The 26,680-nt window shown below is 55.7% G+C and overlaps 2 protein-coding genes across 4 annotated transcripts; one reads left to right on the top strand and one right to left on the bottom strand.

Annotated features, from left to right (window-relative positions):
* The first annotated feature begins 281 nt into the window (after positions 1–281).
* LOC128080242 (low-density lipoprotein receptor-related protein 2-like) lies at positions 282–20,702 on the top strand. 3 transcript variants are annotated; one of them, XM_052682265.1, is made up of 33 exons: positions 282–423; positions 656–775; positions 969–1,088; positions 1,162–1,389; positions 1,499–1,612; positions 1,690–1,809; positions 2,024–2,149; positions 2,231–2,437; positions 2,586–2,754; positions 2,836–3,004; positions 3,117–3,342; positions 3,456–3,581; positions 3,721–3,936; positions 4,161–4,469; positions 4,847–5,059; positions 5,209–5,814; positions 5,944–6,159; positions 6,296–6,534; positions 6,608–6,737; positions 7,032–7,210; positions 7,311–7,497; positions 7,742–7,960; positions 8,360–8,543; positions 8,933–9,134; positions 9,207–9,371; positions 9,617–9,817; positions 9,896–10,439; positions 10,545–10,673; positions 10,798–10,905; positions 10,988–11,224; positions 11,314–11,731; positions 11,882–12,017; positions 20,640–20,702. In XM_052682265.1, exons 1-33 carry the CDS (start codon positions 342–344, stop codon positions 20,685–20,687), a joined length of 6,693 nt encoding a protein of 2,230 aa, XP_052538225.1. In that variant the 5' UTR covers positions 282–341; the 3' UTR covers positions 20,688–20,702. The 3 variants fall into 3 exon arrangements, with proteins under 3 accessions (XP_052538225.1, XP_052538226.1, XP_052538224.1); XM_052682266.1 differs by lacking the exon at positions 20,640–20,702 and adding an exon at positions 12,260–12,333 and having other exon boundaries at positions 5,227–5,814; XM_052682264.1 differs by lacking the exon at positions 20,640–20,702 and adding an exon at positions 12,260–12,333.
* Positions 12,809–14,109, bottom strand: CLDN23 (claudin 23). The gene has a single exon (XM_052682288.1). The coding sequence runs from the start codon at positions 13,969–13,971 to the stop codon at positions 13,081–13,083; it is 891 nt and encodes a 296-aa protein (XP_052538248.1). The 5' UTR covers positions 13,972–14,109; the 3' UTR covers positions 12,809–13,080.
* Positions 20,703–26,680: the final 5,978 nt, after the last annotated feature.

The following is a 26,680-nucleotide window of genomic DNA, read 5'->3' as shown; positions in this document are numbered from 1 at the left end:
ATCGCACAACAAGCCTACACTGATAAGGAGGGCCAGGGGCACCTGGTGGTACCACAGACCCAATGCCCCTTACGCACGGAGCCTTGCGCTCGGGGGCAGCGGGCCCCGCACGTGCCCTAGCAGAGGAGGCGCTTCCTCCTGCCCCGGGGCCTGGATGCCCCCGGCCAGCTGCGCGTATGGCCAGCTAGGCTCCGGCCGGGCGCAGCCCCCGCGGCACAGCCCCACTCGGGGCGGGCAGGGCTCGGCCGGGGTCCTCCTATAAAGGCGGCGGTGTCGGCGTTGGCGGTGTCGCGCTGCCCCCGCCGGCCCGGCCCCCGGAGCCGCCCCTGCCGGCCGCCGCCATGGGCCGCCCCCCGCCGCTTCGCCTGATCCTCGCCATCCTCATCCTTCGCTCCGTCGCCGGGACCGCGGCTCGCCGCGCCCGTGAGCCGGGATGGAGGGTGGTGGGGTGGGGGATGTCCGCCTGACAGCCCGGCGTGCTGGCCGCAGGGGGTCCCGGCGGCCCCTCCCGTGCCGAGGGGTCGGCGGTGTCCTTCCCTGGGGGTGCAGGAGGTGGCAACTGTGGCACGGCACCTGCTCCTCAAGGCCGTGCTGTGGGGGGATGTTCAAGGAGCATGGAGATCCCCCCTGGGCTGACCGTGGCTTTCTTTCGCAGCCCCCGCCAGCCCCACGTGTGCAGCATCGCGCCAGGCCGCCTGCGGAGATGGCTGCATCCCCATCCCATGGCTCTGCGATGGAGAGCAGCAGTGTCCAGATGGGACGGACGAGCTATGTGGTGAGTCAGAAGATGGGTCGTGGGGTGGGCTGAGGGGGCTGTGTTACCTAGCGGTGGTGCAAGGCAGAACAGAAGTGCTGATGGCGGCACCTGCCTTTGCAGAGGTACGTGTGACCGGGAGCACCTGGGGGGGTCTGTGGCACGGGCACGTGTGTGGCATGGTAGTGCCGTTGACCCCGTGCCGTCCCTGCAGGTGCTCCCTGCGGCGGAGACCCCCATGTCTGGCAGTGTGATGACGGCCGGTGTGTTGCCAGCAGCTGGCGCTGTGACGGTGCTGCCGACTGTCCAGATGGCTCAGATGAGCAGGACTGTGGTACGTTTTCTTCAGCGCCCCGGGGGGCTGCAGCCACGCAGCGCAGAGTCTGAGTGTCGCTGTGTCCCTGCAGTGTGCGGAGCGAAGAAGCTGCAGTGTCCTGGCACCCACCACTGCATCCCGCACTGGGAGCTGTGTGACCGGCATCAGGACTGCGAGGATGGCTGGGATGAGGAGGGCTGCCCCCTGCAGCCTTGTCTGCCAGGGCAGTGGCAGTGCAGGAACCGGGTATGCATTGTTGCCGAGTGGAAGTGCAACGGGGTTGATGACTGTGGTGATTCCTCGGATGAAGACATCTGTGGTAAGTGATGGTCCTGTCCAAAGGATGTGCAAAGGCACTTTGTGGGGCACCTCATGAGGCTGGGAGCCACCTGGCATCACCCTGCTCTCCTGACATATGTGCACCACAGCGCCCTGCCCACCTGGCATGGTGCGGTGTGATGAGGGGAAATGCATCCTGGAGTCCCTGATGTGCAATGATGAGGATGACTGCCTGGATGGCACTGACGAGCCCAGCACCTGCGGTGAGTGGGTATTGGGCAGGGGGAGCCCCAGGGTGGTCCTGCATCACCTCATCTCCCTGCTTCATCCTTTCCTGCAGGACGAAGCTGCTTTGTGCGCAATGGGGGCTGCGCAGAATCGTGCACTGACACACACTGGGGTGTACAGTGCTCCTGCGGGTCTGGCTGGGTGTTGCAGGCTGATGGGCAGAGTTGTGCTGGTAAGGAGAGGTTGGGGTGTGCATGCTGCAGTATCAAGAGTGCGAATGCCCTGAGACATCCCTGCTCTCGCCCATATGCTGTGTCTGGTCCTGAGAAGGCTGCTTGTGAGGCATCAGTGGGAGTGGGTGGGTCTGGGAAGCAGGAGTCTGGGTGGGCAGTGGCAAGGTCTGGAGGGTACTGGCTGTGGGCTGCCAAAAGTGCCTGTCCCTACAGATGTGGATGAGTGCTCCTTGGAGTACGGCCCTTGTAGCCAACTGTGCAGAAACACGCCAGGAACTTTCAGCTGTGCCTGCCTCGAGGGCTACCTGCTGCAGCACGGCACCTTCTGTGAAGTAGCAGGTAGAGGGGGGGACCCTGAGGGGCCAGGCTGTGCCCACAGCATGCCCTGCTCGCCTTGTGACATCCCTCTTGTCCTGGCAGACAACGCAACACAGCTCCTGGTGGCCGTTGGGGAAGACCTGGCTCTTCTGGATGTGCGGACCCAGGCATACCGCCCTGTGCTCTCCACTGAGGCCGAGCTCCGTGCCCTGGTGTATGATCTGCTTCGTGAAACCTACTTCTGGCTGACAGAGGAGGGCGAGCTCTGTGCACGCCTACCGGGGAAGGATGCGCAGCTCCTCTATGCAGGTGCGGAGAAGCAAGGGTGCTAGGTTTTGCAGTGGGGCTGAGAAGGGGGCTCAGAGCTGGCTTGCCCCTGTCCTATATCCAGGGGCAACCTGGAGTTTGTCTTGTGTTCTGGAGCAGAGGCTGTGCCTCTTATCCTCCCTGTCTGTAGATGCTGGAGAGGTGAACAGCATCTCTGTGGACTGGTTCACGGGGCAGTTGTACTGGGCCAGCAGCCATCCTGCAGCCATCTATGCAGGGCTGGGTGACGGACGTGGCTATGTGACAGTGCTGGGGAAGGATGTGGCACCAGAGCAGCTGACAGTGTACCCATCTGCCAGGTGAGGATTAAGAGTGATATCTTTGCTGACTGTGGCTTTGGGGGGCGTGCTGAGGCCTGGGTGCTTGGTACCTGCTTCCAGGTCCCTCTATTGGGTCAACCGTGGGCTAAGAGGTCGGACAGTCATTGCTGCAGCTGGCATGGATGGCTCAAACCGTCAGGAGCTCACAGTGGTGTCCATGGAGGAGCCTATAGGGCTCAGCCTGGACCACGTGGCTGGGAGACTGTACTGGATCAGCGAATACAAGGAGGTAGGGACGGGGGGTAGCAGCACTCAGACCCACCAGGACGCTATAGCCAAGGCTCACTGTTCTGGGGCATTGGGATGCCATATGGTCACCATGCTTTTGACCTATCTTCCAGTCCATTGAGACGCTGCGGGTAGATGGCAGCGGACGCCATTCCTTCCCTGCTGTCCTGCGGAGCCACACAGAGCCGCTGGGCCTGGCTGTGTTTGAGAGCCGCTTCTTCTGGGCTGATGGCACCGAGCTGGTGTCAGCCAGCCAAGCCTCTCCACAGGAACATGCAGTACTGCTCCGGGCCCCCGTTTCGGCCTTCACTGTGCTGCATGCACTGCAGCAGCCACCACGTGAGTACCATGCCTCACCCTTGGTCCTATACAATGACTCTCCTGGTCCCTTGACAAGGGCTGCTTTGTGGGGATGGTGCTGCCTGAGCTCTTAATGTCCCCTTTGCCTTTAGGAGACACTGCTGCATGTGCTCCAGGCTTGTGCAGCCACCTCTGCCTTCTGTCCCCTGTGCACCCTCGAGGCTACAAGTGTGCATGTCCAGAGGGACTCTACCTCCAGCCCTCAGGGAAATGCACAGGTGAGTACAGTCTGCTTGGCTGTGTGGGGCCAGGGACATCCCTGATTATGCAGCCTAGTACCTGGGCAGCCTTTCAGAGGGTCAGCCCTGCTTGTCCTGTGCCTCAGCCATGCTTACATGCTGCTCTTGCACCCCTCAGAGCTGTCTATCATATACTCATCGAGGACAGCCATCTCCCTGCTGCAGGTGGGCCCTGGAACACACAGCCAACAGGTGCAGGAGTGGCAGGAGGCCTTCCACCTGCAGGATGTAGACTGGCAGAGGTCAGTGCTCTATGGGACAGATGACAGTGGGGCACTGCTGCGTGTTGTGGGACACCCTGGGAAGCGAGAGACCATCGTGACCAGGCTGCCGGGTGAGACCTTATGTGGGGATGGACAGGGTGCTGGGGCATGCTTGCCTTCTCAGGGCAGGTACGAGGCTCTGCTGGGTGCTATACAGTGGTCCCTCAGTGCCCATGCTGGGGCTGTGTTCAGGTGTGAGTCAGCTGTGTCCTGGCTTTAGGGAAAGGGGAACACAAGCAGAGGAGCAGGGCCATGGGACAGCCCCGTAACTGCTTGCTTGCCTGCTGTTCCCAAGTCTGCTCTGCCCGTGTGGACATCCGCTCAGGGAACCTGTACTGGCTCGCATGTAACCGGAGGGACATCGGAGTGACCAAGGTGTCTGACCTGACCCCACACATCCTGCACCGTGCTCGCAGCAGCATCCAGCACCTCTTCTTGGACTGGCAACAAGGAGCTCTCTACTGGCTGGCCCGTGGACAGCCCCTGCAGCAGCTGAGTCTGTCTGGGGGCAGCCCACGGGATGCTTGGAACGAGACGTGGCCTGGAGACCTGCCTGCGGCCATGGATAGCAAGGCCTTCAGCCTGCTCTGGAGCTCAGCCCTAGGTGAGCCCCACAGGGATCTGGAGCAGGGAGCAGAGGCGGTTGCTCTGCAGACAATAGGTCCCTTCCTGCTCAGTGGGGTGCTTTGGAACATTGTCCTGTGGGTGGGCTCCTGTCTTCTGCCATGGGATTCCTGCTATAATGGTGTGTTATGGTAGCGCAAGGGCTGTCTTGTGTGCCCCAGATCCTCAGCAGGAAAAATTTCTTCTGAGAATGAGCGATGAGGTATTGGAACAGGTTGCCCAGAAAGCGTTCAAGAAATGTAGAGATGCAGCGAGGGACATGGTTTAGTGGGCACAATGGAGATGGGTTGATAGTTGTACTGAATGACCTTAGTGGTCTCTTCCAACCTTTATGATTGTGTTATTTGTTCCTCACAGGCCTGAAGGCACTGAGTCTGACCAAGCAGAAAGCAGTCACCCTGACACCTGGCTGGTCCCATGGCCTTGTGGCCGCCTTTGAGCCCTACTTGGTTTCAGTTAATGAGACGGCTCTGCTGCTGTGGGACCGGAGGACGCTGTCTCTTGTGCTATCAGTGCCAGCAACAGGCGTGCAGGGTGTGGTGGCATTCGTGGGCTCAGAGCTACAGGAAGGTAAGAGCAGCTCTGTGCTTGATGGGGCTGGGTGGCCTGTCCTGCTCCAAGCTAGGGTGCCACCTGGGTGCTGGGGTCCACATATGTTGTTTCTGGTGGTGCCTGAAGCATGGGCAGGGCACGACCCCAAATCCAGGCTCATGTTCTAGTGCCTGTGCCTCTGCCAGTGCCAGCAAGCAAAGGACCTGCCCTGCCACTTCCTCCACCTGTGACCAGCACTACAAGGACAACCACAGCTACCACATCTGCTCAGCCCACCACCTCCACCACACGGCTTGCACTGAGAAAGACCACTGCTGCACCTACCATGCCTGCAACAACCACCAAGGCTACTACAACACTGACCACCACCAGCATGTCCACCCCAACTAAAACCACCACCACCAGGCCATCCACCACAACCACCTCTGTACCAACCACCACATGGGCCACTCCAAACAAAACCATCCCTGTGTGGTTAGCCACCACCAGCACCGCCACCACTCGATCCTTGCCAACCAATCCTTCTATCTCACAGCTAAGCACTAGCACCCAGCACCCAACCACTCCTGCACTGGCAGTTCCCCCCACTCCACTCCTCGGGCCCAGCTCTCCACGTCCCCCAACTGTGTTCTCCCATCTCTCCTGTCCTCGCACACACATGCCCTGTCGTGACGGCACTGAGTGCGTGGCCCAGGACTATGTGTGCGATGGAGAGAAGGACTGCGCAGATGGCTCTGATGAGGATGGGTGTGCCCAGCTCTGTGACACCCCAGGTAGGAGACAGCTTTTAGTGGATGATCATGCACCAGGGTTTCTGGCTGCTTCCCAGTGGGGCTGATGGGATGAAGCCCTGAGAAGTTCCATGACTGCAGAAGACTGAGAATGATCCATTTTCTGCCCAGAGGCCTTCCACTGTGCTAACAGCACCACGTGTGTTGGGGCTCATGAGCGCTGTGATGGGGTGCCACAGTGTCCTGATGCCTCGGACGAGATGGGCTGCTGGAGCCCCACACAGGACTGTGCCCTGCGCTGTGATGCTGCCACCCGCTGCGTCCCCGAGAGCTGGCTGTGCGATGGCCATGCTGACTGCCTGGATCACACCGACGAGCAGGGATGCGGTGAGACCCAAGGGTTGGCTAGGATGATGTGGTTTCCTGGGGGACCGTGTGCCCTGCATGTGGGTGTACCAGCAGGATGGTTACCAATGGGAGACGGGGACACTGTGCCCCCTGTCATCCCTGCCTCTGCCCACAGTGCCGAAGAAGTGCAGCCCATCTGAATTCCCCTGCCACAGTGGGCAGTGCGTGGCCCTGGCTCTGCGCTGTGATGGGGACCCTGACTGCCGCGATGGCTCGGATGAGGAGGGCTGTGCCGTGCCCCGGCCTCTGCTGTGCCGCCCAGGGGAGGTGGTCTGTCCCCACAGTGGGGAATGCGTGCCTGAGGCCTGGCGCTGCGACGGTGTGGCTGACTGCAGAGACAGCACAGATGAGCAGGTGGGTGAGTGTTGGGAATGCCTCCTTGTGTGCCCGGAGGGCTGGTGGCATCACTCATCCCCTGCTCCTGCAGGACTGTCCCTTGGAGGAACAGCAGTGCGGTGAGCAGCAGTGGGGCTGCTCACACGGCCATGAGTGCATCCCTGACGCCTGGCGGTGCGACAGAGAGAGCGACTGCAGTGACGGCAGCGACGAGGCTGGCTGTGAGCAGTACCTGCATGTCCCCTCTGTGTCCCACCTATGGGTCCTCAGCATAGCGAGGAGTGGGAGCACATCCTGCTGCAGAATGCCCCTTCCCAACATCAGCGGTGGCTTTAGACCCAGGGTGGATGAATGTTGTCTCCATTGGGCTGGTGGCTATGACATTAGGGTAGTTTGGAAGCAGGCTGCGGGCACTGTGCTGGGCATTATTGCTGTATGTTTTGTGCGCCCCCCAGCAGCTCCTGCTGAGCACAAGGAGTTAGTGGCTGAGGCTGAGGGCAGCTTCTCCCCTGCAGGCCAACCCACTCCCTGCCTGAGCCATGAGTACCCCTGCGGGCTGGGGATCTGCCTGAATGCATCACTGGTGTGCAGTGGTCAGCAGGACTGCGCGGATGGCTCAGATGAGGGAGGAAACTGCTCCCTGCCCTGCCAGAGACCCTGCTCACAGCTCTGCTACCCATCACCCCAGGGACCTGTGAGTACTGGGAGCCGTGGCCTGGGAGTCTCACCCCACTGTGCTTCCGTGGACTGCACAGGCTGCAGCAGGGAGCCCCACATACTTGCTGTCCCCACAGCGTTGCTGGTGCGCTCCAGGCTATCAGCTGGCTGAGGACGGCATGTCCTGTGTGGATGTGGATGAGTGCACAGAGCAGGGCAAGGAAACCTGCAGCCAGATCTGCCTCAATGCTCCAGGGACCTACAGCTGTGGCTGCCTCTCTGGCTACCTGCTGGAGCCTGATGGCCGCATCTGCAAACTCAGCGGTAAGTCCTAAGGAGGGCAGGCAGCATTGGGCACCTCCTGGTATGCCAGGAGTCAGTGGGTATGTGCTTGTGTGTGCCTCTTGCCTGTGGGAAGTCATGTGGTCCCCTCCCTGTCCCACTGGCCATCACTGATACTTGTTTGCCCATGGCCATGGCAGTAGGACTGCATCCCAGCAGGCTCTGATGCCTAGGATGGCTATGTTCCTTGGTGCCACAAGTGCTGAGAGTGTCTGTGTCAACCCAGGACCAGAACCCACACTGTTGGTGGCTGTGCAATCGGAAGTGCTGTCCTATGGCCTTCGGAGTGGGCGCGAGGAGGTGCTGCTGACCACTGACAAGGAACGGACCGTCTTCTCACTCGACTATGACTTGGTCGAAAGGAAAATCTTCTGGATGGACCTGGCCACAGAAAGCATTTCCTGGCAGAGTCTAGATTCAAGCAAAAAAGGCACGCTGGTGAAAGGTAAGCTGCGATAGCTTGGGGCTAGTGAGGCTGCCCTCTCTGTGGCTTGGATGCTGTTGGGGTACCAGGCTGTGTCCCCTTGTATGGGAAAATTATAGAACCATAGAATGGCTTAGGTTGGAAAGAAACTTAAAACCCACCCAGTTCCAACTTCCTGCCATGTGCAGGGTTGCCACCCACCAGCTCAGGCTGCCTAAGGCCCATCCAGTCTGGACTTGAATGCCTCCAGGGACAGGGCATCCACAGCTTCTCTGAGCAGCCTGTGCCAGTGTCTCACCAGCTGCTGGTGGAGATGGCTAGGAGAACTCTGAGCTCGTGAGGTGATGGGGATCCAGGCTGTGAGCATGGTGCCTCTTGCAGCTGTCACCCTATGGGTGCTGACTCTTGGTCTTCTTGCAGGTGTAAGATCAGACTGTATTGCTGTGGACTGGCTTGGGAGGAACCTGTACTGGACGGATGGGGTGGCAGGGCAGGTGCTGGCCACTTCTCTGGGAACTGCCTGGCGAGGGAAACCAGAGTACACCGTGGTGCTGGATGGAGACTTGGACCAGCCACACTCCCTGGTGCTCCAGCCTCTGGCCGGGTAAGGCTGGGGCCAGAGGACTTGGGGACCTTCTTGCCTGGCCCATTGTCCCCCATAGAAACAGACAACAGGCTGGGGGAGAGTTGGGTTGGCCTCATCTGAGTGCTGTTGCTGCTGTATGATTGGGGGAGAAGAACCCAAGCATCTGCTCCTGCCCTGCACAGAGCTCTCAGTGCATCCCTGATGGGATGGGAAACCCTGTGCTGCCCCTCCGTGCTGCCCCTCCGTGCTGCCCCTCCGTGCTGCCCCTCCGTGCTGCCCCTCCGTGCTGCCCCTCCGTGCTGCCCCTCCGTGCTGCCCCTCCGTGCTGCCCCTCCGTGCTGCCCCTCCGTGCTGCCCTGGTACTGGGCAGTGCCAGGTCTGTGGGCCAGCACTTTTCTTCCTGCCAGGATGCTATACTGGTCAGAGGTGGGGAACCAGCCACGTTTGATGGAGGCCACCATGGATGGAAGGCGGCAGCGTGTGCTGCTGGCGCAAGGCCTGGGCTGGCCCACGGCACTAGCCCTTGACCTCCCCACCTCGAGACTCTTCTGGCTGGATGAAAAGCTGGGCAGTGTTGGTTCCACACATCTGGACGGCACCGATGTAAAGGTGTGCAGCTGGGGATTCTGGTTATGGGGCTGCCTTGGGTGCTGGCATTGATACTTACAGCCTCTCCTCCAGGTGCTGCAGCTGAGATGGGTCCAGAGTCCTTTTGCAGCGGTTGTGTGTGAGGACCAGCTCTACTGGTCAGAGAGGAAAGCTTGGTCGGTGCAGCAGGTGGACAAGGCCACAGGCAAGAATAGGACAGTGCTGCTCAAGCGACATGGGCAGCCCCATGGCCTTCAGGTACCTATGTGGGGAGCCCAGACTCCTGCTGTACTCACTGCTGGGGCTCCCAACCTGCCACACCCTGCGTGGCATTGAGAGCTGCACCTACTCCACAAATGATCCTCTGGTCTCTGTGGTCCCTGTGGTTGAGAATCACCCATTCTCTTAAGGAGCATCTCCATGCTGGGCTGATAGCCTGGCATGGTACTGGTTGTGCTCAGCTCTGCTGCTAGACGCTGGGCTGAGCCTGTTCTTCCCCACAGGTGATGCACCCAGCCCTGCGCCTGGCAGCTCCCAACCCATGCAAAGCCCGCAGCTGCTCCCACCTGTGCCTGCTGAGCAGCCGGCATGCTGGGCAGTGCCGATGCCCCATTGGGCTAACACTGGCTGCCGATGAGACCACCTGCCTGCCCTTCCACACTTCAGCCTTTGCCCTCCTGGTGTCACCAGCAGCTGTAATGCAGGTATCCCCGCAGAGCCAGGTCTCCTAGCTCCCTCCTGGGGAGCAGGCTCTTGGTACCAGAGCTGACTCCTTCCTCCAGGTCTACCTGAAGGACGTGCCACGAACAGCTGGAGCCCAAGGCCTCCCCCCACACCGGGCCCTGCCTCTGGCAAAGGTAGTGCGCTTGACAGCTGTCGACTACATGGTGAAGGACAAAAGCCTGTACTTTGCTGAGGTGGGGGGCAACTCCATTGGGATGCTGCGCCTGAAGGACTCGGGCCGACTCTCCTGGAAGAAGGTTGTTGCTGTGGAGGGCACAGTGGTGTCCCTGGCCCTGGACTGGCTGAGTGGAAACCTGTACTGGATTGAAGGGCAGCCCACCAGCATCCGTGTAGCCACAGCTGGGGGGCGGTGGGCCCTGATGCTGCTCAGTGAGGGGCTGCAGGGTGCTGCCTGGCTGGCCCTCTGCCCTCGCGCCTCCACCATGTGCTTCATCACAGCAGCAGGCAGCCGCAGGCCTGGTGCTGTAGTGGAGTGCGCAGCCATGGACGGCAGTGGCCGCAGAGTGGTTTGGAGCAGAGCCCACTCTCCTGCCGGCCTCACTTTTGGGGGTTCCGGCACCCGGCTCTACTGGGCAGACCAGGGTGAGTGTGGGGCAGCATGGAGGACAGTGGGGCTCAGTGCAGCATGTCCACAAGGGGTGGCATTCTATGTCCCACACCTAATACCCCCTGTGTCTGTGTCTGCAGAGCGTGGTGCGATTGGCAGTGTAGAGCTGGATGGTTCCCACTTCAGGCTGGTGCGGGAGGGACTACATGGCCTCAGGCTCTTTGCCATTGGAGATGGCTTTCTGCTCTGGTCAACATCCGCAACCAATGGTAAGGCCATCGAGGGACTGCTGGGCTCCCTCCGGCTTCTGCTGTCCCAGGCCCCGTGGGGCACAGGGTAGTGGCAGGCCAGAGGAGCTCCATGCCAGGCAGTGCTGATCCTGTGTGTTCCCAGGCTCCAGCAAGGTCTGGCACAGCCGACTGGAGCAGGCCAAGAGCTGGTGGTTCCTGATGGAGCAAGAGTTGGTGGCCTTGAGAATTTACAGCCAGTTCTCACAGGAAGGTAGGTCTGGGGGTGCCCCAGCCCCTGGCACCTGGAGCATCAAGCTCCACAGAGGCCCTGCTAACAGATTCTGTCTCACCAGGCACCAATGGCTGCACAAAGAGCAATGGAGGCTGTGCCCAGCTGTGCTTGCCCAACCCTGCAGGGCGGCAGTGCCGCTGCTCTCATGGATACCACCTGGTACGTGGGGTGACCTGTGCTCCAGTTCCACCATGCCCAGCACTGCTGCAAGCCTGCGCTAATCTCCAGAGCTGCATCTCTACAAAGCAGGTCTGCGACGGGCACCCCGACTGCACCGATGGCTCCGATGAGTTGGACTGTGAGTGCTTGCATGCTGCTAGGAAATGCCAGAGATCCCTCATCATGGGGTCTCATCCTGGTGCTCTGATCTGTGCTCATTCCCTCCAGGCACCTCTGAGGAGGCAAAGACACAGGTCCCTGTGTTATCATCATCAAGGACAGCCCGTGCAGAAGAGGAGAAATCAACTGTGCCCTCAGCTGCACCTCAGCAGCCCAGCCCAAGCCTGCCTGCAGCCCCTGGGCCCCGGCAGCACGGAGAGGCCTTCCTGCCAACCCCAAACACAGAGGAGGTGCTGGGGGCCATGCCGTGCAGCAGCGAGACATGCAATCTGCGCGGGGAGTGTGCCATTGAGGCTGGGCGGGTGATGTGCCACTGCGCCCTGGGCTACCGTGGGGACTACTGTGAGGAGGCAGAGGTGCAGCCGTTGGCAGGCCCCATCACCCTGGGGGTGGCTGTGCTTCTGTTGCTGGCTGCGGCAGCCGTGGGGGCCCTGGCCTACATGCGGAAGCGGGATAGGAGGAGGAGGTGAGCTGTAGGGCTGGGCTGGGGATGGCTATATGGAGAGCTGCAACAGCCCAGCAGGGAGATGCTGTGGGTTGTGACAGGACCTAGGGATCTGCTCTGTCTCTGAGAAATGGTTCTGCTATCCTGTGCGTACCTTGCTTTTTCCCCCAGGACCTCAAGCACTGCCTCCACCCGAGTGCTGACCCTGTACCACCGTGAAAGTGACCCTGAGGAAGAAGATGAGGAGGAGGAAGAGCTTCCACCCAAGAGTGATACCTTTGTGAATGAAGCTTATGACGGGAAAGAGGTGAGCTGGCCCTGCTCAGGACGTTCCTTGTAAAATCACAGAATGGCTTGTGTTGTAAAGGACCTTAAGGCCCACCTCACTCCAACCCCCTGCCGTGGGCTGGTTGTCTCCCCCAGATTAGGCTACCCACAGCCCTATCCAGCCTGGCCATTCTGTCCATGACCCCTGTGCCAGGGTGCCCTCTGGACCCAGGGAGGCTGGTTCAAACCTGCCCCTAATGTACTTCTCTGTGGTCTGTGCAGGAGCTGCCAACTCGGCTTGGGAAGGGACCATCTCGCCCCAACACTGTACTTCCATAAAGGAACATCGTGCAGCATCTCTGTGCTGTGGTGGTTTGTGTGGGAGACAGGGAAGAGGGAGTACTCTGGGCTCATAAAGGGTGGAAATGTGGCCTAACAGTCCTGTAGGCAGTCCCGGCCAGGCTTGGCTCCTGCCCTCTTTTGCAGGGATTTTATAGCACAGCTGTCTCTCACAAACCAGTGGGACCAGTTCTACTGCCTCCCACTAAGCTAACTATGGAAAGAGAAATATGTGCTATTTTTCTTCTCTGTGACTTTCCCTCCCCTCTCCCCCCCAAAGTGGCTGTGCTCAAGGAAAGAGAAACCTTCTCCTGAGCTGCTTTTAACCCTGGGGAGAAAGTCCTTGGGGAAGGCACCTATAAAAGCCACCTGTCCTCCTCCAGACCTTTCCTCCCTTCTCCAGGTGAAGCACGGTGGGGCAGAGTTGGCGTGCTTTGCTGGCTCTCAGCCAGCGTGCCTGGCAGAGAGCCCATAACTACCTTGCAGCGCAGAGCTGTTCCTCCTCATTTATTTTGATGTTTGCTCAGCCCTAAAGAGACATTTGGGACATTTGGTCCCCCACCCTGCAGGCTGCACAGCACTAACTGGTGGCCTGCTCGCATGAGAACACTGCAGCTGCCTTAGCCCTGCATGGCACAGAGGACTGAGCTAAGAGCTGCACAGAGGGGCTGGAGTCAGGGCTGGAGCCAGTACAGCTTTGGCACTGTTGCAGAGCGGGGAGCATGGCTGCCTGCAGAGCTTCAAGATGTGTCACTGTGCTGGAGCTACAGGTCCGAGTCACAAGGCAGGGTGCTCCTCCCACGCCGCCCATCTCGCTCATTCTCCAGCACATCCCAGGGGTTGCTGTAGAACCCAGTGATGGAGCGTGTCCCAGGCTCCAGAACAGGGCTAGGGGGAGTTTTGGATGCCCTGCGCTCCTTGCAGCAGTGATGGAAGCTGAGGGTGAGGGCCACTCCCCCCAGGATCTCCAGGCAGCTACCCAGGTAGCTCAGCACCAAGCTGTAACCCACAGCCAGCGTGGCATCAGAGGGTGCAGGTAGTACCTCCAGCTCATGGGTGTACCAGGAGGCAGGCACCAGGCTCAGCAGCCCCGAGAGCAGCAGCACAAGCCCCGAAGCACCAGCCAATGCGTGACGGGGTTCCTTCTGCCAGCACCGCACCCCCAGGGCAGCCACCACCAAGCCCAGCACTGTGAGCACCAGCGAGCTGGGCATCAGGCCTCGTGCCACCTGCACGGGCACCTCCTTGAAGTAGCCCAGCTCATCCTCCTGCCCGCAGAGGCGATCATGGCTGCTCTGCCGCTCCCTGCACAGGTCCCAGATGCCCTGCTCCAAGATGAGGTCGGAGGGCTGATTGGGGATGAGGCTCACCTGCCTCCAGTTGGGTGTCAACGTGCCTGTCAGTGTCAGCACGAGCCCGCAGGGGCAGAGCACCAGTCCCACGATCATCACGGCCGGCGTCCGCATGCTGGGATTGTGGGCTCCAGGGTGGCTCTCTGAATCCTGCCGCTTCTGATTGCTGAAAGCTGGGATTCTTGTGCAGCAGTGCCTGGTGAGCTGGGCAGGCTGTGGGAGCTGTGAGCTGCAGGAGGAAGTGCAGGCAGGGAGGAGCCGGCAGGCAGCGGGCAGGGCTAGCTGGCACCCAGCCGGCAGCATGGGCACGTGGGAGCCCCTGGTGCTCCACTCCCCTTTGCAGGTATACTGGGGAAAGTTAATTTATTGGTGAAAGCATTAATTCATCAACTTGCAGAATTGGTAAGGATCCTGCAGTCCTTCACCAGCTCAAGAGACCTTCCTGGCCTTCATCTCCTTGCTCTTCCTCCCCATGAGCATCACTCCTAGTTCCTTCTGTGAGCCTTTCCTCCATAAAATGCCCAAGTCTAACAATTTCCCTGAATTTGTGCCAGTCACACTGGGTCCAAGAGAGGGCAGCATTCTCTGTGGATTAATTTGGGATGATTCATCCCAGCCAGGCTGACTGCAGGTCTTCACCACAGCATGTTTGTGCTGGTGGCCTCGGGCACCTTAGAATCACAGAATTATTAGGGTTGGAAAAGACCTCTAAGAATATCTAAGTCCAACCTCATCCCATCCCCACCATTCCCATTTACCATGTCCCTCAGTGCCACATCCACACTGTTCCTGAGCACCTTCAGGGACAGTGACTGCACCACCTCCCTGGGCAGCCTGTGCCACTGCATCACCACTCTGTCTGAGAAGAAATTCTTCCTAATATTCAACTTGAACCTTGAGGTTCCCTGAGGGTTCTCTTTGGCTCTGCGAGTGCCACACCACTGGGGAACTCATCATGGAACTGTGAGCCATGGAGCTCAGCTCCTGGTGCTGGGAAGTTTGCAATTAAGCAGTGAGTTCAGGTTTAAGAGCCTGGGCCTTTCCAGTTGGTTAACCCAGTAGCATGGGATGTATGCCCTTGGGCTGGTGTCCAGTCTCCTGACTGTAGGCTAACAATAAGCAAATTGGGTGATGTGGCCCTGATGCTTGGTGTCCTGCCCTGAGTAATCTCAGGGAAGGAAATAGAATTAGCAGAGCTGTTTCCCAGTGCTGCATTTATAGATTGTTCATTTCTTCCCTTTTACTTTTTAATGAGGGGGTGTGAAAAGCCATTTGAAGCAGAGGCTGGCCCTCTCTTGCTCTGGGGAAGCATTCAAAGCCATCTGGTTGCAGAGATAGCGTGGGCTGGCTGACACAGCCTTCCTTCCCCCACTTCCCCAGCTGCTGGGTGGGAAAGCTGCCTTACTTGGTGCTTCCTCCTTCTGCAGGGCTGTGACTGAGTTTTTTCTACCTACCTAAAGCCACATCTTTAAGATCCTGATGAAAACTTCATCTGGGCCTATTTGAGTGGGCTTGTGATTATTTAATCCCTGCCTCCACTAGTGTCTGCCTCGGGCCATGGTGATGACAGGATACAGCTCAGTGTAGGATCAGTGGCTTTGGGGTTACATCCATATGGAGCTGAGCTTGGTGTGAGAGCTGGGCCATGCCTGATGGAATGGGCTGCCCAGGGAGATGGTGGAGTCACTGTTCCTGGAGGTGTTCAGAAATGTGGAGATGTGGCACTGAGGGTCATGGTTAGTGGGCATGATGGGGTGGGAGAGCTGGGGGTTGAACTGGATGAACTTAGAGGTCTTTTCCACCCTTAATGGTTCTACAATTTCACAAATGGGGAAAGCATGCCACAGCAGTCTCCCTCTGCCACCCTCGCTCTGATCCAGTTCAAGCTATGTTCCCTTTTAGAGGGAAGAGGCAGTCGTACTCCATGCTGACCGTGGGACGCTGAGACCAGCAGGACACATTTTCTCCTCTCTCCTCTGTGCCGCAGGTCTGCAGCAGCAGTGGGATCTCAGCATCCTGTTTGCTGTGCTGGGAACAGCCAGGCTTGTTTAGCAGCAGCCTGCAGCTGGCAATTCCTGTTTACATCCTGCTGACCCTGAGGCTTCACCGGCCTCATGCACAGTGAGATAGTGGGGCTGTGAGGCTGGAAGGGGCACCGGGTTGGCTCAGTGCCCTGCAGCTTGAATCCCCACCAGCCTTTGTGTGATTATGCTGGGTTATGCCTGAGCCCTGACCATTTGTTCTCTCATTATGGGAACTTGCAATGGCTCTGGCAGCCCCCTGCATTTGAGGTTGTTTAGACTTGGCTGTCTGAGTCTCCATCCCACAGGGAAATCTTCTTAGACAGGTGTCCAGGTGGATGGACCCAGTTCTGGCTGCTCTATTTAGCTGGTTTTTCTTCTAGAATGGCGGGTGGGGGTGTTTCTAGGAGTTTCAGGGTTTCCTGCCAGCTTGCCTTTAAGCAATATCCTGGCTCTGCACTGTGTACCCAGCTGCAGCTGCAGTGGGCTTCTCTCAGACAAGCTCCTGCTTGGGCACACTGCTCTCTTTGTGCCTGCCTGCAGGACACCAAGGACAAGCTCCTCGGCAGGACAGAGTCTGCAACACATAAGTGACTAAGGAATGGGCACTCCATGCCCTTCCCACAGTTTGGGCTCTGGTGTGCACCCAGCACAGATCCAGCTCTCAGGCCATGGCTTCTGCCAGTAGATTTATTGGCTTTTCATTTACCCATTGACCTGCCGCCTGCATGCTGGAGATGGCAGCCCCAAGGCTGCACTTTAGGGGGGTCATCAGTGCTCAGGGGCCGTGCTGGGCATACAAGGGCTATGAGATTTCCCCTCTGTGACTCAGGACCATGACTCAACACTAGTTTACCATACATAGGCCATGGTCTGTAGGAGTCCTGGCTGCTCCCCCCCAGCTCAAAACTCAGCATGAGGAGCTGCATACACCCCTGCAACCTGGGGAGCGCATCCCATGACTCCTGCAGGGAGCAGCAGACCTCAGCTCTGCCTCTGCAGCCCAGCTGTGACAGAACCAAGCAGACTACATCCTGGGAACGAGTTGTTGAAAGCACGATTTGACGCCCCCCAGGTGTTTGCTCATCTGTTAAACTCCCTTGCTTCCAAACAGCTGCATTTGGGCTTGTCAGATTGCCTAGCGTTTCTTCAGAACCTCAGCTTCCTGTTCGGACAGTGATGGAAAAAGCACTTTTGCAGCTATTTCTATTTTAGCCTGCCTCACTTCTGAAATGGCTGAAAGTAGTTTGGACGTGAGGTTACTGCTCTGGGGTTTTGGGGTGTAGACAGAGAGAAGAGAGCTGTGTCTGGCTGCTGCGCTGCTAATGTGGGAAGCTAAGGGCAGTGCTGGTGCCCACGGGTGCTGAGCGTGCGGCAACAGGCAGGGTTGTGACGGGGTTCACTGAGCTGCTGTACCTGTGACTCACCCGCACGTACTTTGCTCTCTCTTTGGGCTGAAAGGCCTGAACCCAAAGCACAGCTGGTTTATGGCTGTGGCTGCCTGGGCTGCTGTCTATGGGTCAAAACTCTTGGCATATGACCATGCTGCAGGAGGAAAGAGCTGCTTAAACCGTTCCTATTGAGAATGGGTGGATGAATCTCTTGATTTAGGCCAATGGAGTATTCCCAGGGCTGTTTTTTTTTTTTCTCCTAAATTAGCTGTTTCTTTTAGTTTTGCCTACTTGGATCATACAGAACCAGGAGATGGCTTCCTTCCATCACCTGCATGCCTTGAGCATAGCTGTGGTACCTTTGCTGGGATTGTTGAAGCTGCAGCATGAGTCACAGAATCACAGAATCAGTAAGGGTGGAAAAGATCTCTGAGATCATCACGTCCAGACACCAGCTCATCCCCACCATGCCCACTGACCACATCCCTCAGAGTTCTTGGACACCTCCAGGGACAGTGACTGCACCACCTCCCTGGGCAGCCTTTGCCATTGTTTCACCACTCTGTCTGAGAAGAAATTCTTCCTAATATCCAACCTGAACATGCAATGAACATGCAATATGAATTAGCAGGGAAACAAGGGAAGAAATTAGATATTCTGGAGCAGCAGCAACTTCAGAGGAGCATCAAGCACAAGCAGCAAGACAAAGCTCTTTACAGCTGTGTGTCACACCCAGTGTGCATTGTTAGACAATAGCCATAAATTATTATCAGAGCTTCATCATGAAGGAAGGCATGGAAAACTGCCAACCTATGAGCTGAGGGGGTGAATGTCTTCATTCGCCATGGTTCCAGTCCTCTCATTATAGATTCACTGTATTGAGGGCACCACAGGCAGCCCTGTCTGGAGGACATTTTGCTGCTGAATTTCAAAGGCTGCTGCAAAATCATCAGGGCGTGAAAGCTCTTTATAAAGAGTCACAGGAATCATCTATTTTCCTTCAAATGAAGAAATTAAGATGGCACAAAATGGTTCTTAAGAAGAAGCACGTCTGCTTCTTAGCCTACATATCAGCCCGGAGGTACATCTGAATGAATTCTTGCATGTTGATTTTCCAGGCACTGAGTTATGGATCTCTAATTTGCCTTTAACCCTCTCAAACAGGGCACTGTGCTCATTCTTTGCCTTGGTCCTCCTCCAGGCTTCCCACAGTTCTTGGAGAGTATGGCTTGGGAACTGGAGATGGCTCCTCCTCTGATAATGGGTGTTGCTATAGCTCACACACATTTCACCCAGCTAAAAGTTCGTGAACCTCATCTTTCGCAATCCTGGCCCATTTCCCGACCCCTTTTCTGTTCATCGTCAAGGCTAAGTGCTGGGGCAAGGCTTTGGCTTAGTAACTGAAGGTGCCTAAGAGAAAGACTGCAAAGTTTCGGATAATTTTCTTTCTATCTTGGTGCTTTGTGGAGGGTAATTGATCCTTTCAGTGAGTTATTCACCTCTAGATCCAACTTGTATGTGAAAGACAAATGCAAGAAAGGCAGTAGTGTCATCATCTTCTTCCATTTACTTTGCTCACATGACCAGTAGCGATGGTCTCACCCACCCTTCAGTCCTTCCTCTTCATCCTCCAGTTGTTGCTTCTCATGCCCATCACTGGCTTTGCAGCATCTGACCTGTTTTTCTGCTGGTAAATGATCATTGGCATGCCGAACACTGGGCACAGAGCTAGCTGATTCAATCTAAAGTCTCCTGGAAACATTTGAACTGTGCTAATTCTCAGATCTTTGCTCTGCTCTGTTCTTTTTCTCTGCCTTCTCCCTCTGTAAAAAGCCACGTGCAAGGAATTGCTTCTGCAGCACTGAGACCTTTAGCCTGGACATTAAGACACTGAGTCTATAAAAGAATATTCAACACGTGCCAAAGCTGGGTTATTTGCCTGCAATAGGAGCACATCTGTAAGTGCCCTTGGCCACAGCACTCCTTTGCTTTTTGCATTCTCTGGGCAGGTGTTGGTGCTCGGCTGAGCAGCCACATACTGTGGAACGTGCCATGGAAACACAACACATGCAGAAGAGCTGGCCCTGCATTCTTTCCTCAGGCCTGCTGCTGCATTGAAATAGCCTCACTAAAATGTCTGGGCTTGCAAGCTTGTTGCTGATCTTCCCAAGCAATAGAATTTGAGATTTTCCAGCTGCGGCTGGGAATGCTTGCATTCTTTCCCATGTGTAACCTGGGTGCTGGTGTCTGTTCCTTTGTTTTGCTAACTTTACTACCACAGCAGCAATTAGGATAAGGTGTAATTATAAAGTTTGCCCTGGGACATACGAAAGACCATTGGGCTGTATTCCAAAGTCCCATGTTTTAAGCTCTTTTCTGTCCACGACAAATGCTTGATTGCTGGGTTAAAGTGTGAAGCTAGAGGTTATGAAACTATGAGTTGGCACTGAGGTTCGTGCTGCCTCCTTTATCCCTCAACATCCCTCTAACTACCTCAAAGCAACTTGCAGGTTCTCCATCATGTCCAAATTGTAGCTTAAGTCCTGTCAGAGCAACTGAGACCTGAGAACATGGAGATGTGTCCTAGGGGTGAGTGGGAGAAGGGAGAAAGGGTGTTCCTGACTTTCAGAGATGACCAGGATCATCCAGGCAGCATGAGTGAGACATTGGATTCCTCTTGCTGGCACAGAGAATCATAGATTCATAACATCTTTAAGGCTGGAAAAGACTTCTAAGATCATCCAGTCCAACCACCAACTCACCCCCGCCATGCCCACTGACCATGTCCCTCAGCACCACATTGTCACGGTTCTTGAAGACCTCCGGGGACTCCCGTGGCAGCCTGTTCCAAAGGATGGGAACTGTTCCCACTGGACACATTTCTAGAGGTGGCAGAAGGGGCTACAAGCAGAAGGCTCAGCCTGGCCTTTGGGGGATGGAGTAAGAGGCTTGTTTCCAAGGCACACCGTAAACCTAGCAGCAAAAGACCCTTTTCTTCTCCAGGAAGCTCACTGCAGACTTGGGAAATGGTGTTAGTTTACAGCTTGGCCTCTAAATAAACACTTGGGTGCCTTTGCTAACTGCCACCGATCCTCTTCCCTCAGTGCTGATTCACATGGGCCTGCCTTGTTTTCGCATGCCAGTGACGTCTGTGGAGCTGGGCAGTTATCAGGAGGCAGTGAATCACCTGAAAAATCCGCTAACCTCATTCTGCCGGAACTCGCCTTACTCACAGGACAAATTCCAGCTCTCAGGTTCCTTTGACAATGTTCTACCCAGAAAATGTGCATTCCTGGCCACATTTGGGCCTGTTTCAATGTGAGACAAAGGCTCTCAAAGCCAGGAGATGAGACCAGCAGCTGTGCACCTTTTGCAGGGCCCTGGGCTTTCCCTTCTGTCCAGAAGGAGGCTGCTTTCTGTTCTTGATACTTACTTTTTTGAGAAGACTTATTTATTTTAATGACAGAAGTTCCTTTTTGTTTCTGAGCTTGCCTGTCCTGACAGTCCCAGTGCTGACAAGAACTCTCACTTAGCTTGTACCAATCTTCTCTCTCTATAGGTGACATATGCTGAAGAGGGAATGTGTGTGTCCTGTAATTGCAGCTAGGGAAGAATGATCTGGAATAAAGCTACTAGGTGGCAGGTCCAAAATGAGCCATGAAATGGTTCTTCTCTACACTCAGTATGAGGCTGCAGATCTTGAGCTGGACATTAGGAACAAGTTTTTTTTTACAATAAGAGTAGTGAGGCACTGGCACAGGTTGCCCGTAGAGGTAGGGGAAGTCCCATCCCTGGAGACACTCAAGGTCAGGCTGCACAAGGCTCTGTGTGACCTGATGTAGCTGTAGGTGTCCCTGTTCACTGCAGGGAAGTTAGACCAGATGACGTTTTAGATGACAGTTGGAGTCCCTTCCAACTCAAACAGTTCTATAATCTGCATACTGTAGGATGCTGTGGAAAGGCTATCACATTTGTCAGTGCACTACAGAAAACTGAAGACATTCATGGGAGAGAGGTCTGGGAATAGTACATCCGAATATGTCAGCTACGATCCAAGGAGTCCTGTGAGTTTGCTGGGGGCCAGGAGGCTTCCATACACCCATACATTTGGTCCATTGCTGGAGTTTTGCTTGGATGCTCTTGGGTGGGAATGTCACTGCGGGCCCCGGAAGAAGCACAACAGTAGCAGCAAAGGATGATGCTCCACGGTATAGGAAGATGCAGACATTTCTGGTTTGTGGTGTTGACCCTTAAGAGTCCCGGGTGAGAGTCAGAGGCAATGGCCCTGGTTATCATCTGTGCACAGCTGGACCTGTTTCCATGTGCCTGCTGGGTTAGGGCTTCAGAAAATGCCTCTGAAATACAAAGGGTGTGAGCACGTGGAAACTCTGATGTTTCCTCACAGACATGCCTGGCTTACACGTGAGCCAGCCGATCTCAAGGTGTGGCCGTTAGCTACCTGAGTTTTGCTGTTCACTCTAGCTGCACTGAAGGCATAATTTGCATTCAGTTGTCTGCTGACTTCTATCCTGCAGGAGCAGCAGGCCCCAGAAAAGCAGATTGTTTCCATTTGTACCCTGCTGCAACCGGGACAGAGAAGACTAGATGCAAGGGGATTTGTCTGATTTACCTACTGTCTCCCACTGACTCCATTCTGGTGAGGGGAGAGGGTGATGTAGTGCTGTGCATTTACATTTAGAAGAAGAGCATTCTTGTCTTGAGTCCTCTTTTCTGTGGCCCAGGAGGCAAATCATTTTGGTGCATCACATAATTTACAAAGAAAAGCCAAGCAGTTGCAGTACCCGCAGGGGTCCTACCTACCCTACCCACCTCCCAAAGAGCTTCACTTCCCTTCCTCGATGGCAAAGGAGACCGAAGACTGCAGCTTTCGCCTTCCCTAAATCCTTCCAGCAGTCCCAGGCTGACGTGTTCCCTGGGGCCAAATTGGCAAGAAAATGGGCACAGATGCTCTGGCAAGGAGTTATGAGAGCTGCTCAGAATCTAAGTGGAGCCATACTACATGGTGCTTTAGGCTAATATCCTGCCCATGGTGCGGGAGCCCCAGGACCAGCAGCTATCATGCATGGGATGCCTAGAGATGAGGGACTCAGCTCCATGCTTTGGCTTTGACATTCCCAAGATGGGTTTGAAGGATCCATGTTACAGGCTGCCCAGGGAAGTGGTGTCATCACCATGTTTGGAGGTGTTCAAGAACAGTGGCACTGAGGGGTGTGGTTAGTGGGCATGGTGGGGATGGGCTGGATTTTGGTCTGGATGATGTTATAGATCTTTTTTTAATGATTCTACAATTCTATGACCTTGAGGCATTTCCCTGTGTGAGGGCAATGCTGTGTTGTTATGGGTCCATACAGCCCTAGGGAGCCAGTGAACCACACGTGATGATGAAAAGCAGCTCCAATTGGTTGGGGGACTTTTGTTAGCGGAGCTAATAGGGAGAGCATAGTGCCTCTTCGGATCCTTCAGCTTCATCCTGTTCATTCATCTCCTAGCCCCACTTTTGGGGATGTTGTTTTTCATCCCTCTTTTGTTTACCCATCCTGGCCATAGAGGAATCAGTCCTTGCGTGCTATCAGCGTCTCTTTCTGTTTGGGCTAACCCCAGTGTTCTGCCTTATTTTCATACTTCTCCTATCAGTGCAGGCACCCTGGGCACCAGGAACTCTCCCCTGCTTTTCCAGCCCATGGCTGGGGGCACATCGCTGGCATGCAATGTAACCAGGGCTCTGGCCACGGGTCACAGCACTCTGTGGGAATCCGATAGGTGCCAACCCCCATAGCTCAGGCCATACATAGCGCATGCCATGGATCACCTCAGGCTGCTGCTCATCTTTTGGGGGAAGTGTGTTTGTAGGCTTGCTGCCATCCCCTAGTCACGTCAAAATCAGTCCCAAATATTCTCTTTGAAGCTTTTTGAGTGGTGCTGAAGTGATCTTGCCTTCAAAGCAGTTGCTGGAGACAGACAGGCTGCTTAAAAGGCATTTGAGCTCTCTCACATCTCATGTTCAGGCTGCATTAAAATTTTACCGTGCTGTTTCACACCTCAGATGAATCACAGTTGCTCCTGAAAAGGGTGAGAGAGGGGGGAATGCATGCAGGGAAGGGGCTTTTGAAAGGGATTATTAATGCACGGAGATGCTTTGGTGTCTGAGAGAGGCCCTGAATGGCAGCTCTGCGCTGTTTTTCTCTGCGCTCATTAACACAGTGCGCAGTGAAGGGAGGGCGAGATGCCGCTCAGTGGGGAGGGGATGTGAGAACAGAGGGAGGTGGGTGCTGCTGCCTCCCTGAGAGGCAGTTTCGGGTTAGGAGTTGAACATCAGCCTCCCTTTAGGAGGCTGCAATACGGCAAGTCACTTCTTGACGTGCAAACAATTAAGAGGGCGTGCGGGGGAAGGCAGAGAAAGCAAACACCTCCACCAGCTCCATCTGGCCGTCTCTGCAGCTGCTCACCTAAGGCACCTCTCATGGAAGGAGGTTCACACAGAAAAAACTGTACTGGGAGCCTCTGGTTGCTTCTTTACCTGCATGAGCACCAATGGCTCCATGCATCCCCTGATTTCTTCTCACTGAAGCTGAATTGTGCCATTTCCTTCATTTCAAAGGAGAGGAAGGTGCACACAGCCTGCGTCGACGCCTGTCACCCTGCTGACAGCATGAGAGACAAACAGTGGTTTGCCTTGGCCAGAAAACTTGCCTTGCAAAGAAAAAAGCCAGCTCAGGGCTTTTCACTGGGAGAGAAAGGGAGTGAGAAGAATAGACTTGAAAGCAAATTCCCGTGTTTTTTTGCTTCGGGTGAGAGCTTTTCCCACGCTCCATTGGAAGGCGTGCAAGAAGTGAATGTTTCCCAGTGCCTGTGAACACCAAACACCACTGGGGAGCAAGAGAAAAAACAAGTCGTATTGGAGAGAGACAGGAAACTGCTCTCCTGCAGCACCCCGTGTCCGTTCCTTCCATGGCAATGGCTCTCCAGACCTAGTAATGCTCTTTGAGTATCGCTGGGATCATCACAGAATCATAGAATATCCCAAGTTGTAAGGGAGCCACAAGGACCATCAAGTCCAACTGCCGACTCCACACAGCACTGCCCAAAGTTCAGAGCATGGGGGATGAGGCAGCTCTGTGATGGGCCTGGGAAGAGCCTGGTGGGTTGGCTGCCCAATAAACTGCTCGGGAGGTGCCCAGCATATGGCCTGAGGACGATCAAGGGCAATTCACCAGCTTTGCTGGACCCATTATTCCCCAACTGTGGGATCCTGGGGTTAAACAAAGCAGCTGTGCCTCATCGCTGGTGCTTCTTCTTCCCATCAAGTACAATTTGGCTCCTTTACCCCCTATATGTTCGCCTTTGCTCTTGCTCCCAGACAGCCGTGCTGCTGAACACCTCAGCCTGCACGCACCCGTATCTGCCCCCAGGATCTCCCTTTGTTTGGCTGCCAGCTTTCAGCACCTGCATGCACGCCTGCTCTTGCTCCCCAGTGTGGTTCATCCTTCCCTCTCCTGTGGAAGTGGAGTTTAACTAGGTTGGGGGAACCGGTGCTCCCATTGTCACCCACTTTAACAGCAGCTGTGAGTGGCATGGAGGACACAGCCGGTTGGTGGCTTGGCTGTTTGCAGATGAAGTGCTCTTCTTCTACCTCGGGTGGGAGAGGAGGCCGGGGCAGCTGCGGGTGCCCTGAGCACAACACACAAAGCCCACTTGTTATCAGCACTGTCATACGCCTCTGCACTGCCTCCCCCTTCCCAGCCCCTCCACGACTGCTGCATCCCAAAAGCACAAGCTGAGCATCCATCAAAAGGGCCATTATCTGTGATTTCTTAGCAGCCACTGTTGCTCTTCGGCAGGGAGAAAACAGCCCCCCTTTGCTGCAGCCCCCCAAGCAAAGGCATCACTGTGCCAGTCGTGAATGGGCACGGGGCTGTCGGTTCTGCATGGGATTTTGTTAGTGGTTGAGATTCTATAAGGTAGATGGTCCCTGTCTACACTGTGAACCTCCAGATGTGGTCAGTGATTAATTCCCATGGTGGGTGGTTCTGAGACTACATTAGGGTTTGGCTAATAAGGCTGATTGTTTTTATAGGGGTTCGGATTTTAGGACTTTTTTGGATCCTGGTACCTACGTATCCTGGTCCCAGGGTACATTCTTCCTACGAGATGGAACATCCATAGGGCCAAGGAGAAACCTTGGGAGTGGGTCAGCCCACACACCTCTGCAAGAAAGGGAGAGGAGAAATGCTGCGTGGGAGCTTGCAAAAAGGGGCATGGCAAACAGAAAAAATGGAGTGGGAGAAGGTACAGGGTGCACAGAAAGGCCAGTTCCAAGTATACGTGCCTCAATATTGCAATTCTTGGCCATTGATAAAATGCCATCATGAACAACACTGAACGCTGTACTGAAAAAAATCATGGGAGATTACAGCCACCCAAAAAGCTGTCATCGTTGATTTCAGTCCTTGAACAACAATAGTTTTCTGAAAATGTGAGGGTGCAGTTTTCCTTGTCTTTGGACATAAGAAGAAAATGACTTTAGAATGAGAAAGAATGGCCTCAAGTTGCCCTCAGGGAGATTCAAATTGGATATTAGGGAACGCTTCTTCTGGAAAAGAGGTGATGCAGTAGCACAGGCTGCCCAGGGAGGTGGTGGTGTTACCATTCCTGGAGGTGATGATGAACCGTGGAGATGTGGCACTGAGGGATGTGGTCAGTGGGCATGGTGGGGACTTGGTGAACCTAGAGGTCTTTTCCAACCTTAATGAATCTATGACTTCACTGGAACAAATGAATTTTCACTAATCTGTAACCCCAAAGCCTTTGGCATGGGAAAGGATTTTCCACCTGGGGTGGACATCTCAGGACAGTCTACCCCAGAGATGGGGACTCTATCATTTTCTATGGCAATCTCCAGCTGTGGATGGATGGGCCAGCCAGACCCGGGGAGCTGCCAGGGAAACTGGCAGTGAGCACACAGGCTCCTGACAGCTCTGGAATGCTCCAGCTCCATTGACTTGCGACAAGGGTCCAGTTGAAAACCTTTGTGATTGAGGCACCTGTGTCCTCAGGCGTGTAACCCAGGTGGTGCTGATGACTTTCCAGGGTGACTTTCCCTTTGCACAGTTGAAACATGGCTAGAAAGAAGGTTTCAGTCATGATTAATGTGTTTCTGAGAGTGAATGCACTCATCTGAGTGAGTGCACTGGCACTGCAAAGAGATGCAGTGAATTGGTGGTGAGCAAATGAGTGCTTTGCTTGAAAGGCGAAGTGGGAGGTGTGTTGGGCAGACTTCTTTATAGCAATGTGGCAAGTGAAGCGGAGGAATCCCGTGTTTTCCTGCGATTCTCTTAATGTGGTGTTTCTGGGCTGTTTTAGTAACCGATCACATGTGGATCTGGAAAAAGCAGAGCATGGAGAGCCCCGAGCTGTGCGGGGAGGCTTTTCCTTTCCCTGCAGCCCTACTCCTCAGATCCCGAATTGCTGAAACGCTCACAACCGCACAGCACGGAGGCGGCGGTGGGCTGCGGAGCTCCGCTCCCGCTGCCTCCCGGCGGGGTGGGGTAGGGTGAGGTGGGGCGGATCGGGGCGGGGCGG

The sequence above is a fragment of the Tympanuchus pallidicinctus genome, unplaced genomic scaffold, assembly GCF_026119805.1.
Source record: "Tympanuchus pallidicinctus isolate F22 unplaced genomic scaffold, pur_lepc_1.0 scaffold2, whole genome shotgun sequence".
NCBI lineage: Eukaryota > Metazoa > Chordata > Aves > Galliformes > Phasianidae > Tympanuchus > Tympanuchus pallidicinctus.
This window is presented reverse-complemented; position numbering and strand designations above follow the sequence as displayed.